Raw genomic sequence first — 24,801 nt, forward strand, 5'->3', positions numbered from 1 at the left:
CTTCACTCCGACACATGTACCAGTAAAACCCGAGATTAATCTACCAAAACCATCCGTCACGATCATGCCTCAGTAGGTTCCGAATGAAGCTTCAATACCGATGAACTTCCAAACTGGCTCATGCTCTAACTTTGTCAACAACCCGAACTATCCGCCCATTCCCGATTTGGACGAAATTGCTGAAGAAGAAAAAGTGAGGATAGATTTGCAAAAACAGTTGGAAAAACGGTGTCGATGGCTTGAGGAGAAATTCAAAGACATGGAGAGCGCAGATCATCATCAAGGGATTGATGCCAAGGACCTGAGTTTGGTCCCAGATTTAGTTCTTCCCCTTAAATTCAAAATGCCCGAATTCGAGAAATACAATGGAACAAGTTGCCCTAAAGCTCATATCACTATGTTCTGCAGGCGAATGACGGGATATGTTAACAATGACCAGCTATTAATCCATTGCTTTCAAGATAGTCTTCTCGGGGCGGCGTCTAAGTGGTACAACCAATTAAGCCGCTCTAAAATTAACTCGTGGAAAGACCTGGCTCAGGCCTTTATGAAGCAATACAATCATGTGATGGACATGACCCCTGACAGAATCACTCTCCAGAACATGGAGAAGAAATCAAATGAAAGCTTCAGACAGTACGCACAAAGGTGGAGAGAGGTGGTTATACAAGTTCAGCCGCCACTTCTAGAAAAGGACACGACAATGCTCTTTATCAACACCTTGAAAGCCCCTTTTATCACTCATATGTTAGGAGGTGCCACAAAAAGCTTCTCCGACTTAGTGATGACGGGGGAAATGATCGAAAATGCTGTGAGGAGCGGCAAGATAGAATCGGGAGAGAGTGCCAGGAAGTCGGCCCCAAGGAAAAGAGACAATGAAGTGAACAACATGAGTACATTCAACAAGGGTCAGTCCAAATCATTCACCATAAATTAACTCAAGACGGTGACCACCAATCATCAAAGCTCTGTAAGACAAGAATCCAATGCGAGGGAGAACACAGAAATGCCACAATTCACCCCTATACCCATGACGTATAAGGAGTTGTACCAGAACCTGTTCAATGCTCATGTGGTGTCCCCTTTCTACCTGAAGCCACTACAGCCCCCGTATCCAAAATGGTATGACACAAATGCCCAATATGAATACCATGCGGGAATCACCGGGCACTCTATCGAAAACTGCACTACCTTTAAGAAAGTAGTCGAAAGACTTATTAAGATAGGGATCGTGAGATTTGACGACCCAGCCGCACCCAATGTAGTAGGAAACCCACTCCCCAATCATACCGACCAAGGAGTGAATAGGATAAGTGAAGGTAGGAATAAGAAGACCAAGTATGAGGTGGCAAAAGTTAAGACCCCGTTGAGGCGGGTATGGAAAGAGATGACCAAGAGAGGATTGATCGCGTTGGATTCGAGGGAAGAATCCGAAGAAGAGAGAAACTACTGTGAGTTTCACGACGAGGTGAGGCATGAAATCCAAGATTGTGTGAAGTTCAAAGCCTTAGTGCAAAACATGATGAACAATAAGGAAATTGAGTTTGATGAAGAAGCTAAAAACCCTGCAGAGGGAGATATATGAGCATCGGAGGGAGAATCGACGGTACAGAATTGAACATCTAACTATCCCATGGTTATCATATCGAGACCCAAAAATAATGAAGCTGGAGTTTAAATGCCACCGAGGGTTATAATCCAAAGACCTGCAGTCTTTCCCTACAAAGACAACAAAAAGGTCTCATGGAATTATGATTGCAACATGATGATTCCAGGAAAGGAAAACCTAGTGGATACTTTAAAACAGGGTCAAGACAGGGGCTCCTATACACATAGCAGGAGACATTACAATGCAGTAAATGAAGAGGCACAACCACCAAAAGGAAAAGCCCCAGTGGTTGAGGAAATGAAGGAAAAAGCAACCAAACCTGTTAACGAGCCAGTTAACGAAGAGGAGGCCAAAGAGTTTTTAAAATTCCTAAAACATAGCAAATACAGTGTGGTGGAACAACTACGTAAACAATCGGCTCGCATCTCAGTGCTGGCCTTACTTCTAAGCTCGGAAGTTCAACGCAGCGCGTTGATGAAGGTCTTGAATGAGACATATGTTGCCAATGATATCTCTGTTAACAAGCTAGACCGTTTGGTTAGCAACATAAGTACTGACAACTATATCTTTTCAATGACGACAAGATACCACTCGGTGGCATGGGGTCAACTAAAGCCTTGCACATTACCACGCTCTGCAAAGGGTATACGTTGCCGGGCGTACTGATTGACAACGGATCGGCTTTGAACGTCCTTCCATTGACTACACTTAACAGATTACCTATAAACAGCTCTCACATGAAGGAGTTCCAGAATATAGTGAAAGCATTTGACGGCATAGAGAGAAAGGTGATGGGCAGAATCGAGGTACCTCTTCAGATCGGGCCAAACACATATGAGGTGAATTTCCTAGTAATGGATATCAAGCCCTCATATAATTTCTTATTGGGGAGGCCCTGGATACATTCAGCTGGGGCAGTGCCTTCCTCGTTGCATCAAAATTTGAAGCTGGTATCAGAGGGGAGATTGATAACGATCAATGCTGAAGATGATATCATTGCAACAGTGATCAATAATGCACCCTATTTGGAGACAGATGACGAAGCAATCGAATGCTCATTTCGGTCTTTGGAATTTGTTAATGCAACCTTTATCGCTGAGGGAAACAAGATTCTGGTGCCAAAATTGTCCAAAACCACGAGGATGAGCCTGCAGTTGACGATTGGAAAAGGGGCCCTACCCGGAAGAGGACTTGGGAGACATCTACAAGGAAGGATTGAAACGCCAATGCTGAAGGACAAGAGAGACCGCTTCGGCTTAGGATTTAAGCCGGATGCGAAACAAAGGAGAAGGGAGCTGGAAAAGAAGCAAGAGAAAAGGAGGGCACGGTTAACGGGAGAGGAAATCAAATGGGAACCAATGATATTCCCCCATATATCAAAAACTTTTGTGTCCAGAGGAATCATTCATCCCGAGAGGGGTACGCCAAGAAAAGAAGCAATAAAGGAGAGGTTGGAAAGCTTAGACATCAACGCCATATAAGGTAAAGAAGCTGGAGGAGAAAATTTGTTAGGCATTTGCCCCTATGCACCTGGAAGTGTTCTGGATAACTGGACTGCGGAAAAGATTCCTGTAGTTTTTAGAACTGATTTAGAGTAATGTCCAAAACACACTTATTGCTCTAGGCCTAGGAGTAATAAGAATCTTTTGTGAAATAGGCTGATGTTTAAAAGTATTATTTTAATAAAATGCACGGTTATTATCATTTTTGAGCAAATGATCTTTCATCCTTTCAATTTCATTCAGAACCATACAAATGTTTCATCCTTTCAATTTCATTCAGAACCATACAAATGATTACTTTCGGATTCTTTTATTCTTTAAACATTCTAAATATTCTTTCATTCATAATTCATAATCATACCACAAATAAATATTTCGAATTCTTTTGATTCTTTGTATCTGGCTTCATCCTCATAACAGGTCCCCAGATACCAATGAGATGAGTGACACTGCTAGCGACTCAGAATTTCCTTTTGAGCGAGATGTGTGTATGGAGGATCATCGGGATTTTGGGGATGACCAAGGCTGTAACCTATTTCTTGATTTGTTGAGAATGGTAGAACAAGACGAGAAATAGATCCTACCTCACAAAGAATCAGTTGAAATTGTGAGCTTAGGAGAAGGACAAGAGGTGAGGATCGGAACATGTATCACTACGGAGATGAAGCGAGACCTCATTGAATTACTTCAAGAATTCAAAGATGTTTTCGCATGGTCATACCACGATATGCCCAGGTTAGACACTAACATCGTGGTGCACCGACTCCCCATAAAAGAAGAGTGTAAGCCAGTTCAGCAAAAACTCCGAAGAATGAGGCCCGATGTCTTGCTAAAAATAAAAGAAGAGGTTCGAAAGCAGTTCGACGCCGGATTCTTGAAGGTGGTAAAATATTCAAATTGGGTAGCCAACGTCGTCCCCATCCCTAAGAAAGATGGAAAAGTGCGAATGTGTGTGGACTACAAAGATTTCAATAAAGCCAGCCCGGAGGACAATTTTCCACTGCCTCATATTGACACCCTAGTGGACAACACGACAGGACACTCATTGTTTTCATTCATGGATGGTTTTTTCGAATATAACCAGATCAAGATGCATCCTAAAGATATGGAGAAGACCATATTTGTAACCATGTGGGGACGTTCTGTTACAAAGTGATGCCATTTGGACTGAAAAATGCGGGGGCAACTTACCAAAGAGCCATGGTAACCCTGTTTCACGACATGATGCATAAAGAAATCGAGGTTTATGTGGATAATATGATTACAAAGTCTCGGGCGGAGAAGGAGCACATACAAGTCTTGAGGAAATTGCTCTCGAGGTTGAGGAAGTTTCAGCTAAAACTTAACCAAGCCAAATGTACCTTCGGAGCCAAGTCTGGAAAGTTGCTCAGATTAGTGGTCAGTGAGAAAGGGATTGAGATCGATCTAGAAAAAGTCAAAGCCATACAAGAGTTATCTCCGCCGCGTACCCAGAAAGAGGTTCGAGGCTTTCTAGGAAGATTAAATTACATCGCTCGGTTTATTTCACAACTAACCGAGAAATGTGACCCTGTCTTTCGCCTTCTCAAGAAACACAACCCAGGTGAATGGGATGAAGAATGCCAAAGGGCTTTCAACAAGGTCAAACAGTGCTTATCCAACGCTCTGGTGCTAACACCACCTAACCCTGATAAGCCATTGATACTGTATTTAGCAGTATTTGAGAATTCCATGGGGTGCGTATTGGGTCAGTACGATGAGTCGGGAAGGAAAGAAAATGCTATTTACTACCTTAGTAAGAAGTTCACAAACTGTGAAACAAGGTACCCGCCGATAGAGAAGTTGTGTTGTGCCCTAATTTGGATAATCCCAAGGCTGAGGCAGTATATGCTGTATCACACTACTTGGCTCATCTCAAAATTGGATCCTTTAAAATACATGATAGAGTCAACCGCTTTGAATGGAAGGATGGCCCGATGGCAGATTTTGCTCTCTGAATTTGACATAGTGTATATGAACCAGAAAGCCGTAAAAGGGAGTGCAATAGCAGACTTTTTGGCCAGTAGGGCTTTGGAAGACTACGAGCCTCTGAACTTCGACTTCCCGAATGAAGACCTAATGTGTGTTGCGACCGCTGAAGAAGGTGATCCAAAAGAACTTCTTTGGAAACTAAACTTCGATGGGGTGTCAAATACTGTGGGTAATGGAATTGGGGCAGTCTTGGTGTCCCCAAATGGAGATCATTATCCATTCACTAGTAAATTGGATTTTAATTGCATGAATAACATGGCAGAATACGAAGCCTGCATCATGGGAATCTGTACAGCTATAGAACGAAAGATTAAAATGCTAGAGGTGTATGGGGATTTTGCGCTAGTGATTTATCAACTCAAGGGAGAATGGGAGACCAGAGACCCCAAGTTGATCGATTATCGAAAACTGGTCCTAAAATTGGTTAAAGAGTTTGAGGACATTACCTTCCACTACCTTCCACGAAACGAAAATCAGATGGCTGATGCTTTGGCTACCTTAACTTCCATGATCAAAGTGAACAAACAAGAAGATGTCAAACCCATCCGGATGAGCATTTATAAAACTCCGGCCCACTGTTATAATATTGGAGAAGGCGAAAAAAAAGATGATCACCCTTGGTATCACGATATATTGCAATATGTGAAGAATCCTGAATACCCAGACCAAGCAAGCGAGAATGACAAAAGAACGCTGAGAAGATTGGCCATCGACTACGTCTTAGATGAGGAGATCCTATATAAAAAGAGAAATGATCAGGTGCTATTAAGATGCGTAGATGCTGTAGAAGCTAAGAAAATCTTGGAAGAAGTCCATGAAGGTGTCTGTGGGACACACGCTAATGGTTTTACAATGGCCAGGCAAATTATGAGATTCGGGTACTATTGGTCCACCATGGAAGGAGACTGTGTCAATATTCCAAGAGATACCATAAGTGCCAAATCTACGGAGACAAAATTCATGTGCCTCCTTCACCGCTGCATGTCATGGTTTCCCCATGGCCATTCTCTATATGGGGCATGGATGTGATTCGACCAATATCACCGAAAGCTTCCAATGGGCATCGGTTTTATCTTTATGGTTATCGACTACTTCACCAAATGCGTAGAAGCTGCCTCGTATGCTAGTGTTACAAAGTCAACAGTGAGCAGGTTCCTGAAAAAAGAGATCATATGTCGATATGGAATGCCGGAGAGGATCATATCTGACAACACATTAAACTTGAACAGTAGTACAATAGCAGAAGTCTGCAGCCAATTTAAGATCAGACATCACAACACGTCACCATATCGCCCGAAGATGAATGGGGCAGTGGAAGTAGCCAATAAAAATATTAAGAAAATCATAGGGAAGATGACCGAGACCTACAGAGATTGGCATGAGAAGTTACCGTTTTCCCTCTTTACTTATCGAACGTCAGTCAGAACCTCAACTGAGGCAACCCCTTTCTCTTTAGTCTACGGAATGGAAGCGGTGTTGCCGATCGAAGTCGAGATCCCGTCCCTTCAAGTGTTTTCGAAGTTAAAGTTGGAAAAAGCCGAGTGGATCCAGTCTCGATATGATCAGTTGAACTTAATTGAGGAAAAGAGGCTAAGAGCTACCCGTCATGGTCAGATGTACCAAAAGCGAATGACGCGGGCATATGAAAAAAAGGTTCGCCCTAGAGAATTCCACGAAGGAGACCTGGTTTTGAAAAAGATCCTTCCCATACAGAAGGATTTTCGAGGGAAATGGATGCCTAATTGGGAAGGGCCTTACGTGGTGAAAAAAGCTTTCTCCGGATGAGCATTGATTCTAGCCGAGATGGACGATAGAAACTTGCCCAATCCTGTAAACTCGGATTCGGTCAAGAAGTATTTTACCTGAAGAAAGAGAGGCCAGAGTGAAAACCCGCAAAGGGCGCTCTGAAATCTGAAAAAAAAAAAAGAGGAAGAAGATGGAGAGGCCAAGGTGAAAACCCGCAAAGGGCACTTTGAGACCAAAGGGGCTTTTGAGTTGAAAACCCGAAAACGGGCAGCTCAAATTTTGAATATGGGGCATATGGTAGTCTTTTCCTCCCAAAATCAGCAAGACAGAATAACAGTACACCTTGGAGCATCAAAAAAATACGCAGGATCTCCTGAATACACATTCGGTTCGAAGTAGCCTTTGAGAAATTGGAATAGTGAAACTCGTGCTGCGATATCTGGGGCACCTCTTTTCTCATTCTTATTTTTTTCTTTAGCAGATTTGCTATCTTGTTTGATGTATTCACTTCGAGTTTTACTCAATAAAATTCCACTTAGTCCCTTATGATAATCTCTTTCGAGCATTTTTGTTGAAATCGTGATTTTTTACATGTAATATTCACACAAAAGATGTTATGCATATTACTCTGAAAAGTCTCTAAATAGTACAAGGACCTGAAATAGGGCCACTAGTCAGGATTAACCAGGTTCAAAATTTGAAACGTTCGAAAAAGAAGAGCCCTAATTGTGACTATCTCTTCAAATTTTCTATCGAAGATAATGGCTAAGCAAGAGGACGTGATAGCACATCAATGATAGAACCCGGACGAATTATGAGCAATGATAACTTAAGCGTTTAAAAAGGAATCACTCTCATGACATTTCTTCATTCATAATCATTCATTTAGTTAGAAGCACTTGATTCATTTCAATCATAGCATTCTAACTATTTGACATAAACACCACATCTAGTTAGGGACATTTGGTTCATTTTGATCATGGCACCCTAATTATTTGGCATACACAGATACAGGAAACCAATTCTACAAATCAGGTCTTTAGAAGACGGTGTAGCAACATCAGCTAATCCTACAGATCTCGTTTCCCTAAGTTTGCAGTGGGGCAGATCGAAGACGGTGAATCTAGGCTTCCTGAAATTGCAGTGAAGCAGATTTAAGCCACTAACCTAGCTCCCTAAAGTTGTAGCGGAGTAGGCTGAAATTTTAGATCTCGTTTCCTTGAAGTTGCAGTGGAGCAGATCGAAGACGGTGAATCTAAGCTTCCTGAAATTGCAGTGAAGCAGATTTAAGCCTAGTTCCCTAAAGTTGTAGTGGAGTAGGTTGAAATTTTAGATCTTGTTTCCCTGAAGTTGCAGAGGAGCAGATCGAAGTCACAATCCTTATCTCTCTGAAGTTGCAGTAGAGCAGGATAAAAACACTCGAACCATGCCTCCCTGAAGTTGCAGTGGAGCGTATTGAAGCTACTTGAAGAAAAGAAGCACCAAGAAATCGAGACTCAGTAGGTCAAGACAAAATTGGCCCATTTATAGTCTTTGCTCCATTCTCGTTACACGACAATGAGCAAAGAGGGGCAGCTGTAATGACCAATTTTGGCCCGGCCCATGCATACACAAAATAAAAATAAAAAAAAAACCATAAACATAAAACCCAAATAAATTATAATAGTCCAGTAATCAATGTCCTTTTTTACAACCCAAAGACTGACCCAATACTCGAATTGAGCCCAAACGGCCCAAATGCTAAACAAATTTCGCCAAACCCTAGCCCTATCAGCAGATGGGCCTCAACCATTCAGCCTCCAGGCGTCGTACAACGCCTCCAGCAACCACGCCAAGCCTCCGTACCCTCCAGCAGTGATGCGCCAACTCCAATACACATGCCAGCGCACAGCCTGTACTCTATACCTGCGAAAGGGAACAAACGAAAGCAGCAAAATACAAAGAAAGAAAAGTGTATTTTATTTTTATTTTTTTTAATGTTCGGCTATAAAGCCTATAGATTTCTGGTTGTAAACTCTCCTTTTTATTGACACGGAATAGGCAATACAGACATATATTTACGAACATACGTAATACAGACATATTTTTTTAGCATACCAAATATAAAAAAAAGGCAATCAAAAGGTGATTGGAAGCGTCTTGTATTCTTTTTCTTTGGATCGGTTCCATTTTTCTCTTTTTATTTTGTTTTTTAGCATTACAAAGTAAAACAGAGGGTTTACCTCGCTGCTAGGTCGTCGGTCCCCTTCTCTTCGTCAAAATTGGAGTTAGAAGCGGGATCTGTGGCTAAAATAGGCCATACTTCGAAGCCTGGAGTGCCGGATACCGCACCTTGCGGTGGGCTGGTGGTTTTTGAGGGAGAAAACGGAGGTGCAGCTGATGAAAAGGGGCTAGGGTTTGGGAGCTTTGGAAATCTGGCATGACAGGGGATTTTTATACCTGTGGGGATGACGTCGTTTGAAGCATACTACCGTGACCTCAAAACGGAGTCGCATAAGCCTATTTGCTCGACCGATTTGGTTTGTCGCCTGATGACCCGCGTGTTTTAGTGGTGAGGATTATTTGCAATGTTGGTCCCTCCCTTTCACGCCATGTGCAACCGGTTTCTATTCATCTTTCTTTTCTTTTAATTTTTCCCCACAATTCGCGTTTGTTTGCAAAGGGGTCCGAGCCTGAACACTGTGTTTTGGGGAGCTGGGTTATTTCCAGCTTAAGTCCCCACGCATCTGTGCGTATGGCCTATTGGTCCCTATTGTCATTTTTGTTTATTTTCAAATTATCCCTCGTTTTAGTTTAATTTTAATTAAGTTTTTTTTATAACCCAATTTTTTCTTAATCAGTTGTTTGTATTGTTTTAAATGTCTTTGGTAATTGTTATTGTTTCGTTGTAATTTTGTTTTTTTTTTTTTGTAATGATAATATCACATTTCATATGCTTTGATTTTTTTTTACGCTATCATACATATATTTTTACTTTATATTTGAGTAAATTCTATTTCATATATATATATATATATATATATATATATATATATATATATATATATATATATCGTTAACTTTATGTTATTTTATTCATATGTTTTCTTAAATTTATTATTGTATTTTATTATATAATCCTATATAACACATCTTCTAAATTGTTTTTATATATGTATATGTTATAGATATCTATATTTGATATATACGTTATTAAACTTATGTATTTTATACACATAGTTTTCTTTATATATGTATACATAGGTAGGTTCTTAAAACTATTATATAATTGGTTATAAAATTAATTTAATCATGCATGTATTTCTATGTTTTTACAAATAATTGTTTTAAAAGTTATTTATACACATATACATATAATTTGTAGTCCATTATGTTTTTAAAGATTACATCGTATTATACATTTTATTCTTATTATTTTTAATATATTTTACACATATTTTAAATCAGATTATATAAATCCTCATTTTTGAAAACCAATATTATTCAACGCTTTTGGTACGATTTTCGATTTAAACATTCATTTTATAATATGTATTTTAAATGATTAAGTGTATATCCTAGTTTTTCTTTTTTACAAATAAATTTTAAAATGCACCAATTCATTAATTCACTTGTAGCACAAATATTTGATTCATTAGGTCGTTTGTGTTTAGACATCGTCTTATACTACTTTGACTTTCAAATTCTATTTCGTTTCGCATATATTTTGTTAGTTGTTTTACATTGTAGCATATACGTTATTATTGCATGGTATTCATCTTATTGATATGTCGATTATTATTCATACGTGATCGAAATTGGGTTATAATTTTTAGATTAATTATGTTTAATTGCTTATTCTGCTAGTTGATTAATATTCTTATTCATCAAACATTATACCTCATATGTGCATATTACCCTATATCATCGTTTTCCACTTTGTTTTTGAAATGTGGTTTTTTGTAAAATTCAAATTTTTATGATTAATTTCGTCTCATTTCAAATCAAATTAATACGTTTTAAGCTAGTTTTATAATCAATCATTCAAAAATTCTTTAAAACGAAGACGAGATTCGATATTTGGCAATTCGTGAAATAGTGCCCTAACGTGTGTTGCAATTTCGCGTTTGCTCAAAATGATCGAATATCCCTTCAAAATTTCACTCATGCCTTTTAAAAATTCTTTAAAACGAAGGCAAAGTTTGATATTTGGCAATTCGCGAAATCGTGCCCTAACGTGTTGGGTTACAATTTCTCGTTTGCTCAAAATAATCAAATACCCCTTCAAAATTTCATTCTGGTCTTCTAAAAATCCTCTAAAACGAAGGCAATATTCGGCGTTTGATAATTCGGGAATCGTGCCCTAACGTGCTGGGTTGCAATTTCTCGTTTGCTCAAAACAATCGAATATTCCTTTAAATTTTCACTCATGTTTATTAAAAACCTTTCAAAACAAAGGATGTTCAATGTTTGACAATTTGAGAATCGTGCCCTATCGTGCTGGGTTGCATTTTTTCATTGGTTTTAAACAATCGAAGATCCCTTCAAAATTTTATTCACATTTTCCAAAAACACTTTAAAAAAAAATAAGTGTTCGATGTTTGGCAGTTTGGGAATAGGGCCCTATCGTGCTGGGTTGCAATATCTCATTTGTCCAAAATAATCGAATATCTCTCTGGAATTTCACTCGTATTTTCCAAAGTGAGGCAATAGTCAATGTTTGGAAATTCGAGGAATCGTGCTCTTCGTGTTGGGTTTCGATTTTTTTATGGACTAAATAGTTGAGCATCCTTTTGTGATTTTCTAATTATAAATTTTCGGATGTTGAAACAAGAAGATTTTTGGTAACCAACTCAGGATATTCAAATGCTATTAAAAAAGAACCACATTTCAAAATGCTTTTAAATCTTAGACAAAAGGACAGTATTTAATCAATTTGGTACCAATTTTGGGCGTAGTGAGGGTGCTAATCCTTCCTCATGCGTAACCGACTCCGCGTTTTCTCAAAAGTCCGTAGACCAAAATCCTTATTTTAGTGAATTAAAATACTTTATTAAAATAACCAAGTTCTTAGGTGATCCGATCACACCAAAACAAAAGATCGGTGGCGACTCCATGTTTCATTTCTAAAATGTCGATTTCCCCATCTTTCTTTAATCCTCGAAAAAGGATGGTTTCGACAGCTTGGTGACTCCACTGGGAATGAAAAGAGAGCCTGGCCACGGAATCGTGCCCTAACGTGTTAGGTTGCAATTTCTCGTTTGCTCAAAATAATCAAATACCCGTTCAAAATTTCATTCTGGTCTTCTAAAAATCCTCTAAAACGAAGGCAATATTCGGTGTTTGACAATTCGGGAATCGTGCCCTAACGTCTTTGGGTTGCAATTTCTCGCTTGCTCAAAACAATCGAATATTCCTTTAAATTTTCACTCATGTTTATTAAAACCTTTCAAAACAAAAGATGTTCGATGTTTGACGATTTGAGAATCGTGCCCTGTCGTGCTGGGTTGTGTTTTTTCATTGGTTTTAAACAATCGAAGATCCTTTCAAAATTTCATTCACGTTTTCCAAAAACCCTTTAAAACGAAAGAAGTGTTCGATGTTTGGCAGTTCGGGGAATAGTGCCCTATCGTGCTGGGTTGCAATCTCTCGTTTGTCCAAAATAATCGAATATCTCTCTAGAATTTCACTCGTATTTTCCAAAGTGAGGCAATAGTCAATGTTTGGAAATTTGAGGAATCGTGCCTTACTGTGTTGGGTTTCGATTTTTTTTATGGACTAAATAGTTGAGCATCCTTTTGTGATTTTCTAATTATAAATTTTCGGATGTTGAAACAAGAAGATTTTTGGTAACCAACTCAGGATATTCAAATGCTATTAAAAAAGAACCACATTTCAAAATGCTTTTAAATCTTAGACAAAAGGACAGTATTTAATCAATTTGGTACCAATTTTGGGCGTAGTGAGGGTGCTAATCCTTCCTCATGCGTAACCGACTCCGCGTTTTCTCAAAAGTCCGTAGACCAAAATCCTTATTTTAGTGAATTAAAATACTTTATTAAAATAACCAAGTTCTTAGGTGATCCGATCACACCAAAACAAAAGATCGGTGGCGACTCCATGTTTCATTTCTAAAATGTCGATTTCCCATCTTTCTTTAATCCTCGAAAAGGATGGTTTCGACGACTTGGTGACTCCAATCGAATGAAAAGAGAGCCTGGCCACGGAATCGTGCCCTAACGTGTTAGGTTGCAATTTCTCGTTTGCTCAAAATAATCAAATACCCGTTCAAAATTTCATTCTGGTCTTCTAAAAATCCTCTAAAACGAAGGCAATATTCGGTGTTTGACAATTCGGGAATCGTACCCTAACGTGCTGGGTTGCAATTTCTCGTTTGCTCAAAACAATCGAATATTCCTTTTGGTTTTCACTCATGTTTATTAAAAACCTTTCAAAACAAAAGATGTTCGATGTTTGACGATTTGAGAATCGTGCCCTGTCGTGCTGGGTTGTGTTTTTTCATTGGTTTTAAACAATCGAAGATCCTTTCAAAATTTCATTCACGTTTTCCAAAAACCCTTTAAAACGAAAGAAGTGTTCGATGTTTGGCAGTTCGGGGAATAGTGCCCTATCGTGCTGGGTTGCAATCTCTCGTTTGTCCAAAATAATCGAATATCTCTCTGGAATTTCACTCGTATTTTCCAAAGTAAGGCAATGGTCAATGTTTGGAAATTCGAGGAATCCTGCCCTACTGTGCTGGGTTTCGATTTTTTTTTATGGACTAAATAGTTGAGCATCCTTTTGTGATTTTCTAATTATAAATTTTCAGATGTTGAAACAAGAAGATTTTTGGTAACCAACTCAGGATATTCAAATGTTATTAAAAAAGATCCACATTTCAAAACGTTTTTAAATCTTAGACAAAAGGACAGTATTTAATCGATTTGGTACCAATTTTGGGTGTAGTGAGGGTGCTAATCCTTCCTCATGCGTAACCGACACCCGAACCTGTTTTCTCAAAAGTCCGTAGACCAAAATCCTTGTTTTAGTGAATTAAAATACTTTATTAAAATAACCAAGTTCTTAGGTGACCCGATCACACCAAAACAAAAGATCGGTGGCAACTCCATGTTTCATTTCTAAAATGTCGATTTCCCCGTCTTTCTTCAATCCTCGAAAAAGGATGGTTTCGACAGCTTGGTGATTCCACTGGGGATGAAAAGATAGTCTGGCCGCTGAATCGTGCCCTAACGTGTTGGGTTGCAATTTCTCGTTTGCTCAAAATAATCAAATACCCATTCGAAATTTCATTCTGGTCTTCTAAAAATCCTCTAAAACGAAGGCAATATTCGGCGTTTGACAATTCCGGAATCGTGCCCTAACGTGCTGGGTTGCAATTTCTCGTTTGCTCAAAACAGTCGAATATTCCTTTAGGTTTTCACTCATGTTTATTAAAAACCTTTCAAAACAAAGGATGTTCGATGTTTGACGATTTGAGAATCGTGCCCTATCGTGCTAGGTTGTATTTTTTCATTGGTTTTAAACAATCGAAGATCCCTTCGAAATTTCATTCACGTTTTCCAAAAACCCTTTAAAACGAAAGAAGTGTTCGATGGTTGGCAGTTCGGGGAATAGTGCCCTATCATGCTAGGTTGCAATCTCTCGTTTGTCCAAAATAATCGAATATCTCTCCAGAATTTCACTCGTACTTTCCAAAGTGAGGCAATGGTCAATGTTTGGAAATTCGAGGAATCGTGCCCTACTGTGTTGGGTTTCGATTTTTTTTATGGACTAAATAGTTGAGCATCCTTTTGTGATTTTCTAATTATAAATTTTCGGATGTTGAAACAAGAAGATTTTTGGTAACCAACTCAGGATATTCAAATGTTATTAAAAAGAACCACATTTCAAAACGTTTTTAAATCTTAGACAAAAGGACAGTATTTAATCGATTTGGTACCAATTTTGGGTGTAGTGAGGGTGCTAATCCTTCCTCATGCGTAACCGACTCCCGAAACTGTTTTCTCAAAAGTCCGTAGACCAAAATCCTTGTTTTAGTGAATTAAAATACTTTATTAAAATAACCAAGTTCTTAGGTGACCCGATCACACCAAAACAAAAGATCGGTGGCAACTCCATGTTTCATTTCTAAAATGTCGATTTCCTCGTCTTTCTTTAATCCTCGAAAAGGATGGTTTCGACTTGGTGATTCCACGGGATGAAAAGATAGTCCGTCATTGAATCGTGCCCTAACGTGTTGGGTTGCAATTTCTCGCTTGCTCAAAATAATCAAATACCCATTCAAATTTCATTCGGTCTTCTAAAATCCTCTAAAACGAAGGCAATATTCGGCGCTTGACAATTCCGAATCGTGCCCTAACGTCTTTGGGTTGCAATTTCTCGCTTGCTCAAAACAATGAATATTCCTTTAGGTTTTCACTCATGTTTATTAAAACCTTTCAAAACAAAGGATGTTCGATGTTTGACGATTTGAGAATCGTGCCCTATCGTGCTAGGTTGTATTTTTCATTGGTTTTAAACAATCAAGATCCTTCAAATTTCATTCACGCTTCCAAAACCCTTTAAAACGAAAGAAGTGTTCGATGGTTGGCAGTTCGGGGAATAGTGCCCTATCATGCTAGGTTGCAATCTCTCGTTTGTCCAAAATAATCGAATATCTCTCCAGAATTTCACTCGTACTTTCCAAAGTGAGGCAATGGTCAATGTTTGGAAATTCGAGGAATCGTGCCCTACTGTGTTGGGTTTCGATTTTTTTTATGGACTAAATAGTTGAGCATCCTTTTGTGATTTTCTAATTATAAATTTTCGGATGTTGAAACAAGAAGATTTTTGGTAACCAACTCAGGATATTCAAATGTTATTAAAAAGAACCACATTTCAAAACGTTTTTAAATCTTAGACAAAAGGACAGTATTTAATCGATTTGGTACCAATTTTGGGCGTAGTGAGGGTGCTAATCCTTCCTCATGCGTAACCGACTCCCGAAACTGTTTTCTCAAAAGTCCGTAGACCAAAATCATTGTTTTAGTGAATTAAAATACTTTATTAAAATAACCAAGTTCTTAGGTGATCCGATCACACCAAAACAAAAGATCGGTGGCGACTCCATGTTTCATTTCTAAAATGTCGATTTCCTCGTCTTTCTTTAATCCTCGAAAAATGATGGTTTCGACAAATTCTACACGGGTAAAGGACACATTCGTGTCCCTAAATGCTTAGGACGTGTGAACCACACGGGCTATCAGCACAACCATGTTGATATGGTCACAAGGGCATATTGCCCTTTTCACACGGACATGTGCCCCTGTGTCACGTGTTATTTTTCAAAGTTCTTAAAATGACCCGAATCGGTCCCGAATGGTTTCAAATGAATGTTTTGAGCCTTGTAGGCCCATATTAAGGAGTTTATGGTAAAGTTGGGAAAAGTTTCAAATTTGACCAATTCTAGTGACTCGGATAACGTGTGAATGTATGTGTTCAAATTAGGTAATGCCTTGTATTCCGTCTTGGCGTAGGGTACGAGTGTGGGGTGTTACATCTGTTGACCTTTCTTTGCTTCTCTAACTTTTCTCTGATTTCTGCAAGCAGTCTTTTCGATCTCATTATAAAAAATTAACGGTTTCAATAGGTCGTCTCTAGCCATAAACCAAGGGCACATGTAGGAATTAAACAAAAGAAAAATTAGAATCTAACAATTAAATTAAAAACAAAAAAATTTAAAATAAAAAGAAAATTGGATAAATTAATAGAAATAAGGTTTTCATAATATTTTAATTTCCGGCAATGGGGCCAAGAACTTGATGCGTCGTGAAGCTAACTAAAAATTTTACTAAGGCAAGTGCACCTATCAATTAATAGTATAGCTACGGTGAGCAAAGATATTGTTCTCATGAAGACAAAAAGTACTAGTAATTATCGTCTTTCTGTTATTTAATCGAATAATTCGAGTGATTGATTAAAATTAAAATTAACTAAATTAATTAACTAACAAATATGAAAAAGAACAAATCACGAAAATAATCGATTAACAACCAAAAAGCGAAACAATACCCAAGAAATAATTCACCTAGATTTCATTTGTTACATCAATCTAAATTACGCAATTTCTTTATTTAGCACCTTGATCCCTAGAAATCGCTAAATTATGCAAGTATCTCTTTCGAGCATAAGAGCAATTGACTCTAGGTTGATTAATTGAAATTTCTTTCTAATTAAAACACTTTTTCTAATTAAAACTCTTATTGTTACATTAGCTCGTGCTATGAATTCCCCTATTAGATTTGACTCTAACTCAGCAAATTTATGTCGTCCTATTTCTAGGATTGCATGCAACTTTACTCAATTACACAAGATCTACTCTTAAACAGGGTCTATTCAACCTCCGATTTAAACATATCAAATATGGATCAATAATTTAGAAATGTTAAACCAAGAATAAAACACACATAGTTGAGAACAAGAAACTAAGTATTTATTGCATAAAATAAAAATCAAATGACAGAATCCATCATAGGGTTCATCTCCCCTAGGTATTTAAAAAATTAGTTCATGCTTGAAAATAACAACATCCAAGACATAATATAACTGAAAGAAATAAAGAAACACATGATAACTTCCTAAGAAATCAAATGAGAATCTTCAATGGTTTTTTTCGAGTTGTTTTCTTGAATATTCTTTGACGACTCACTTATAGCTTCTTATTTTTGTCATATATACGTCTTAGAATGCCCGAAAAACCTAAAAATTGCAATTTTTTAAAGTTTGGTCTGAAATCCCGTGAAATTGACACGGCCTACCATACGCCCGTGTGGGTCAAACGGTTGTGTGGAATGATCCAACCCATGTGGCTCTTGTAGCTTGCTCCAATGCTTCAATTTTCACTCTTTTTGCTCCCAAGTACTCTATTAAGCATTAGAACATATATTTAAAGGATTAGGAATATAAAATTCACAATTAATATCGAATAATAACCCAAAAATGCATTAAGAATGAGGTTAAAACATATTACTTTTAACACTTATCAAATATCCCACACTTAAGCGTTTAATTGTCCTCAAGCAAAATTCTCAACTCATATCCAAGTTAACTTCTCTTAAATTATTATTTTCATTGAAAATGTCTTAGGATAATTCTCACATTCAAGATAGAAAAAACTTTCGGCTCAAATCATTCCATTATATTGACAATTTCAAAAAAAATTGCTCATACTGTGAGCATAGTATGGTCGCGGTCAAGCAAGTATGCCCCCATTGTCTATCGGTTACTTAATTTTCAGGTTGTATTTTTTAAATTAAAAAAAATCCGTTCATGCTAAAAAAAAGTTAAGAATTAAAGTAAAAAAACAATAAAAACTAAAATAATGCATCATATTTATCTCATTGGTGAAATTTTTAATATTCTTTTTCTTTTCTTTTTCAATCTTAAAATTTTAAATTTAAAAATATCAAATTTTATTAAATAAATTATTAAAAATTATTAGTGCTAACCAATTTATTACTATAATATTTAAATAATTTTCAATTTAAAATCAACTTAAATATCTCATCTTTCCTGAGCCAGAACCTTTCAAGCATCATCAATATAGGTGAATAGAAATGATCTGCTGCAACTCATCATGCTTGTAGTGTGGGCTGTATCAGGAAATACTTTCATAGGAATTTGTTTGATGATCTATGGGTTCCTCCAGATATCACTGCTTTGGAAGGCGATTCACCTCAGCATATGAATCTTCCAATGGCAGCAAGTTGTTTCTTTGACATGGATCGAATATGTTTGAAGTACAATCCAAGATGGAGATCATGCTTCAAATTGCACTGAACAATAAAAATGACAAAACAGCTGCAGACAATAATTTTATACTAGTTTGGATTAGGTAGGGACTAGGGAGAACCACCAATTCAGGAGCTTTAAAAACATCTTTTAGACTACATAACCAATACCTCAACTACTTACTAAAAGAATATTAACGTTAAAAAAGCATTAATATATAATAATGATGAGTCAAGGAACGTCGGAGCTCTACATCACAAGTCAGAATGGCACATTATACTCGTTTTGTCATATTTGAGAGGATTTTTTCTTCTTTTTTCAACAAAATTTTGCTTCAAGTGTTAAGTGTTGACGTCTGAAATTCCCTTCTTCTGTCAACCTAAAAAAAGGAGCAAGCAGGCTTACTAATATTGAAAAAGAAGTATGATGCCAATGGCCATACCTGTATGGTGATAACAGAGGAGTTCGTCTTTTATTGTGTCTGAACTCCAAAACTTTCTCCATTTCATATAAACCGAAGATAGCTGGAATCTAGAATTCTGGTAATGTAGAACTAGGAGGCAATACTCGGTCTAAGAATCTAAATTACGTGCTAACATTGATGGCTTTCTTCTGAATATCACTACATTAGAAGGCACCACATAGCATATGATCTCCCGAGTAAAGCAGCAGCCATTTCTTTAGGATCAAAGATGATCAAACCTGCAATCTATAACCAAACCGATTCATCATGCATGTGATATTAGCCAGAACTTGTAAGGGGAAATGTTCCTATTATCATTCACTTGATAACAAACTGAGAGAGACGGTGTCCTAACAAGAAGGTTACAGTGTGACAGTGCTAGAGGCTTAATGTGACCTATGATAGGGAGAGGCTAACCCAGTTATCAGAGGCATATAATTAATTCTGAAATACGAAACTAAAGAAATCTATGAGAATGTTTTCATGAGTATGCTCATTTTTTAAACTGTTTCTTCTGGAGGGCAACAGTGTTATGCAACATGCCCCTTCTGAGTTAGATGCAGAAATAGATAGAGAGGTAATATAAATTGTTTATTAGTCTTCTTTTACCCAAAATGCACAGAAAGAATATGCGTCAGTAAATGTGTGCAAGTTGAGGGCCAAAGGAGTAGTTCAAACAAGGATTTACCCGGTTGAACAGGAGGAATTAGCAATTAGTTTTTGCTGTCCATCTAGGAATGCAATCTGCTTGTGCTTTTTCAGAAGATGTCAACATGAATTATCCTTACTAGTGAAGGTGAGAAATAATAGGCCAATATGCACCTTTCTTTGCTATCCATCTAGAAATGCAATCTGCTTGTTCTTGTTCAGCGGATGTCAACATAATTTATCCTCACACGAGGAAGGTTAGAAATAATTGGCCAATATGCACCTTTCTCATTTCGGCATTCTTCTTCAAGTAGAGGACAATTTCTGATATCAAGTACACCAAGAGTGATAGGCAGGCCCTTTTCTGGCAAGCACTGGAGGTTAGGGCAATTCCAAACATCTAATGCTTCAAGAGAAATAAGGTCCAGGAGCCCCTCAGATATAGATTTCAGCTTAGGTAGTCTCTGGATTTGCAGGTGGACAAGATTTGGAGGAATCGTGAAGTCTTCTGGAAAGGAAACCATATCCCTATCAAAATCACCGACAATTAAGTCTTTAAGAGAAGTAAGCTTGTGCAGGTGCCACATTGCACAGCGTAACTTGAGTTGCTTGCAACCCAATATAGTAAGTGATAGCAGGTTTGGGGGAAAACCACTCTCTGGAAAAGTCTCTATACATGGACAATCAAACATTGTCAGATGTTGTAGAGTTGTGAGGTCATGCATCCGATTGGGTAGGGACTTGAGATTCTCACATTCGAAGATTAACAGTGCTCTGAGGTTATGAATGGGCAACCCGCTTTCTGGGAAATACTCGAAGGAAGAGCATTGATTTACATGCAACTCTGTGAGATGTTCAAAGGTGGACAGGCAATGAGGTAAGGCACCCAAATTTTTGCAGTTTCCAATTCGAATGAATTCAAGTGACCTACTGTTCAGCAGCAACCTCTCTGGAATATCCAACCAATTGCAATCCCAAATCTCAAGGCGCTTAAGAGCAGCTGGTAACTCACCAGATGGAAACAAAAGAGACGGACATCCCACAATCTCCAATTGTTTAAGATGACATCTGGTGATGCTGCTGCTACCATCGTGCACCAGTCCTTTAGGTAGAGACTGTAATGAGGTACATTCCAATATTACCAGATTCTTTAGAAGAGAAGGTAAACTTTCACTTGGAAAAGACAATAGTTTGGGGCACCATTTAATATGTATGTCTTTCAATGTTCTAAGCTTTTGCATCCCTTTTGGAAGCTTCACCAGGTTACTGCAATCTTCTATTTCAATATACTCTAGGCTGGAGGGCAGCTCTTTGTCTTCATCTATCAACTGCAACAGTTGAGGACACTTCATGACTGCTAAGCGCTTCAAACAAGAAAGGTTTGCAAATCCGGCACCTTCTTGCCAGAGGGATCTCAGTTCACCACAATCTTCAACCTCAAGAACTTGAAGTGATACCAAGCAGGTAAACTCTTCGGGTAAGCAAGAAAGATTGGAAATGTTCTCAATTTTCAACCTAGTGAGAGCAGTCAGGTCCTTGAGCCTTGTAAGAAACCGCTCATCACATTTTTCTAAATTCAACTCACGAAGAGATGGGAGACTCAGAGTTGGTGCTGTGAGCAATGGGCACTCAAAAATGGAAAGCTTTATGAGGGAAGTAAGCAGGTTGGGCAAATCGCCTACCAACTTTGGACAACTCTGCAACACAAGTTCATGAAGATAAGGGAATACGTTTTCTGCAGCTTCAAACTTCAAAGGCTGAAACCATTTCTCCCACTTCGACAGTTCTCTAAATGTTAAGAGTCTCTAGGGATGGAAAAAGCTTATCAGAATAAGCAGTAGCCCCGTAAAATTCAGAATCCTCCAGACTTACTCCACACATTCTCTCAATGTGTAAGTCCTTGAGGAGAGGTAATCTCCCAAGTGAAGGTAATGATGTGATGTTTGAACAATCACATAGATTTAGATACACCATATTAACAAAAGAAGGATTCCCAATCCAAGATGGGAACTTTGACCCTTCATAAAAGAATATGCTGAGTTTCTTTAGATTTTGATGGGGTTCTAGCATGTCAAGAACTTCAAATTCATCTACTTCACTCTGAATATCATTCAGAGCACTACTCCATTTCATTACTAAATCATCAAGTCCACGTTTCTCCTTTAAATTGGCAACCCTTACATCTCGAATCTTAGCCACATTTTGCAGGTCAAATAATGAAAGCTGCCCTTGAAGATGAGACAGGCCTTTCGGCTCTGTTATCCTACGCCCATTGCCTTTTGCCACAATAAACTTTGACAGCTTCTTGAGATTGATCAACTTACCGATATGAAGTGGCATCTCTGTCATATTATCAGTACGAACAATATTTAGATAATGGAGGCTAATTAAATTCCCCATTCCTTGAGGCAATTTAGTAAGTTTCTTACAATGACTCAAGTCTAATGTCTGTAAATTGCAGAGAGCACACAGTGACTCAGGTAAGTATCTAATTCTAGTGCGAGACAAATTCAGGTAGCATAAGTGACTGAGATCGCCAAAACAATCTGGCAGCTCACTGATGCAATAACCAGTCAAAGATAGCACCCTTAAGCAACCAAGTTTTGCCAGCAGGTCTTGGAACACTTTATTAGTTAAATAGCATTCTACTGCCAGATCTGGCACAAAGACAGGTAAAGCTAGGAATGTTCTTAAGCATTTTGTTTTATAGAAGGGTTCAAATTTTCTGAAGACATCATACTTCTGACGAATGAATGAGGAGTGACGAACCCTCTCAGAAACATTGTACTGCCCATTGCTATTAACCTTGTCCTCCAACCTAAAGCAAACTTCCCCAGCAATATATTGAGCTAAATCGTTGATGAGGTCATGCATCATGTAACAAGATTTACTAACACTTGATTGTTGAAAAAATGACCTTGATAATAAATCATGAAAATACTAAGAACCCAAGTCTTCCACTTTCCTCAATCCCTTTGGTTGATGGATAAAACCTTCAGCTATCCATAAATGAACTACTTCATCCTTTTGAAATTCATAGTCCTTGGGGAACAATGAACAGTAAGCAAAACATTGTTTCAAATGAGAAGATAATAGTAGCTCAACCTCAGGGCTGGTAGAATATCACAATTTTTTTCTGGTAAATCCCATATCTTGCTATTCAGTATATCTTCCCATTCATGATAACCCATCTTGCAGCGCAATAGGCCTGCAAGGGTTTTCACAGCCAAAGGCAAGCCCTTACACCTTTTCACAATTGCCTCACCAACTACTTTTAAATTTGGATGATTATCAAAATTTGTACTCCCTAAAGCATGTTGTGCGAACAAAGACAAACAATGATCATACGACATTTCTTTCAAATGGTAAGCAGAAACAGTTCCCATCATTGATGCAACTTGTTGATTACGGGTTGTAACGATGATTTTACTTTCTGGAGAACCTGCTTCAAAAGGACTGCGAAGAGCCATCCAGTCGTTATAGTTCTCGTTCCAAACATCACCTAGAACCATCAGAAATCTTTTCTTAGACAGCATTTCCGTCACTTCATTTTGCAGCCCGTTCCAGTCATTCTTATCAGAAGCCGCTGAATTCAAGGATTCTAACAACGTTTTCATCACCCTAACAATATCAAATTCCTCAGAAACACAAACCCAAGCTCTCAATTCAAAGAAAGTCTTAACTCTATCATCATTATAAACGAGCTGAGCAAGAGTAGTTTTCCCCAAGCCCCCCATTCCAACTATGGGAATCACAGGAACCCCAACCTCACATGATTCTTCCTCCCCAAAAAGAAGTTTATTAATAATGAAGTCTTTCTCACTCTCCCTGCCAAACACAAGAGATTTATTTACCAAAGAAGTACTGGGAATCCTTTGCTGCCTCCTATTACGGCTACCCCCAATTCTTTCTATCAAACCAAGTTCATCTTTTTGTTTAGCGACCATTTGCATTCTTGCGGTTATCTCCTTTATTTGAGCTGCTAATGAGTATTTAAAAGTAAATTGATCGAAAAAGGAATACATGTATTTTCGTATCTTGCCGATGATTGTTTGACTTTCTTCCTTTGATTTTTGACGCAGAGCCACCGTGGAAAAATCATCAAGCACATCCTCGATATCGTAGGCCAAGTCTTTGAGGTCGTTAAGCCATATTTTAACGAAGCGAACAGTGAACTGCCTCTCCTCTGCATCTTGGAGCACGGCCTGGATCTTGTGGAGAATAGTTTGCCAATTATTGAAATGGTTATGGAGCTGTTCTTTGCGAGCAAAATCCAGCAGCATAGGGGAGACCAGTTCCTCGGACAAAGTCTCAAGGAGAGAAGAGATAATGTTCTCGACCACCACAGCAGCTCCACAGTCCATGGAACGGAAGCAGAATCTTTCGACCGGAAAACACAGGCTGTGATGGTAGTAGAAAATAGAGATGACCCACCAAATTAGCAACGACTGAGCAGGAATTAAAGTATAAAAGGCGAAGAAGGAGGCGTGCATCCCTTCCTTTAAGTACGAAGGAAGTTCAAGTTTTAGTGGGTGTACGAAAGGGCACTTTTTATTATTATTATATATATACAAGTAGTCTGTATGAATTAACCAAGGATTAACTTAAACAGCCATGGTTGCCGCTCATTGGAAATGAAATCTCTGTGTTTCGCCTTCATAATCAAGCTATGATGCATGTGTTGAATAATTGAGGAATCATGACAACTGATGAATAAGTTTCTACTCCCTAATTTGTATGATGTTTTTATTTTGTACATAAAAGAAATCTTTATAATTTTTTCACATAGATTTTTATTGTATATGTTAAATTATATCCATATCATATTTACATTTTCATGTTAACTTTTATTTTGATTATTAATCTTTTTAAAATCTTGTTTTAGGCCTAAAATAGTGCATTATATTTATCCCAATTATGAAAATTTTAAAACACCAAAATTAATTAAATAAATTATAGCAAATATTCACACTTTATCAAATATCTAATATATCATATAAATATATACATATAACCCAATAAGTTTTTAAAAGATAATCCACTTATATTATTTA

General features: G+C 37.9%; 2 protein-coding genes across 2 annotated transcripts; both read right to left on the reverse strand.

The window, feature by feature from the left end:
* Positions 1–18,638: 18,638 nt before the first annotated feature.
* On the reverse strand, positions 18,639–24,483 carry LOC108468009 (putative disease resistance RPP13-like protein 1). The gene is made up of 2 exons (XM_053031466.1): positions 19,788–24,483; positions 18,639–19,345 (listed from the first exon to the last, which is right to left on the reverse strand). The coding sequence occupies exon 1, from the start codon at positions 24,238–24,240 to the stop codon at positions 22,825–22,827; it is 1,416 nt and encodes a 471-aa protein (XP_052887426.1). The 5' UTR covers positions 24,241–24,483; the 3' UTR covers positions 18,639–19,345; positions 19,788–22,824.
* Positions 19,966–22,624, reverse strand: LOC128279328 (putative disease resistance protein At3g14460). Its single transcript, XM_053031467.1, is given in 2 exon segments — positions 19,966–21,537; positions 21,539–22,624. Coding segments are annotated over 2 exon segments (2,658 nt in total).
* Positions 24,484–24,801: the final 318 nt, after the last annotated feature.

The sequence above is a fragment of the Gossypium arboreum genome, chromosome 8, assembly GCF_025698485.1.
Source record: "Gossypium arboreum isolate Shixiya-1 chromosome 8, ASM2569848v2, whole genome shotgun sequence".
Classification (NCBI taxonomy): Eukaryota; Viridiplantae; Streptophyta; class Magnoliopsida; order Malvales; family Malvaceae; genus Gossypium; species Gossypium arboreum.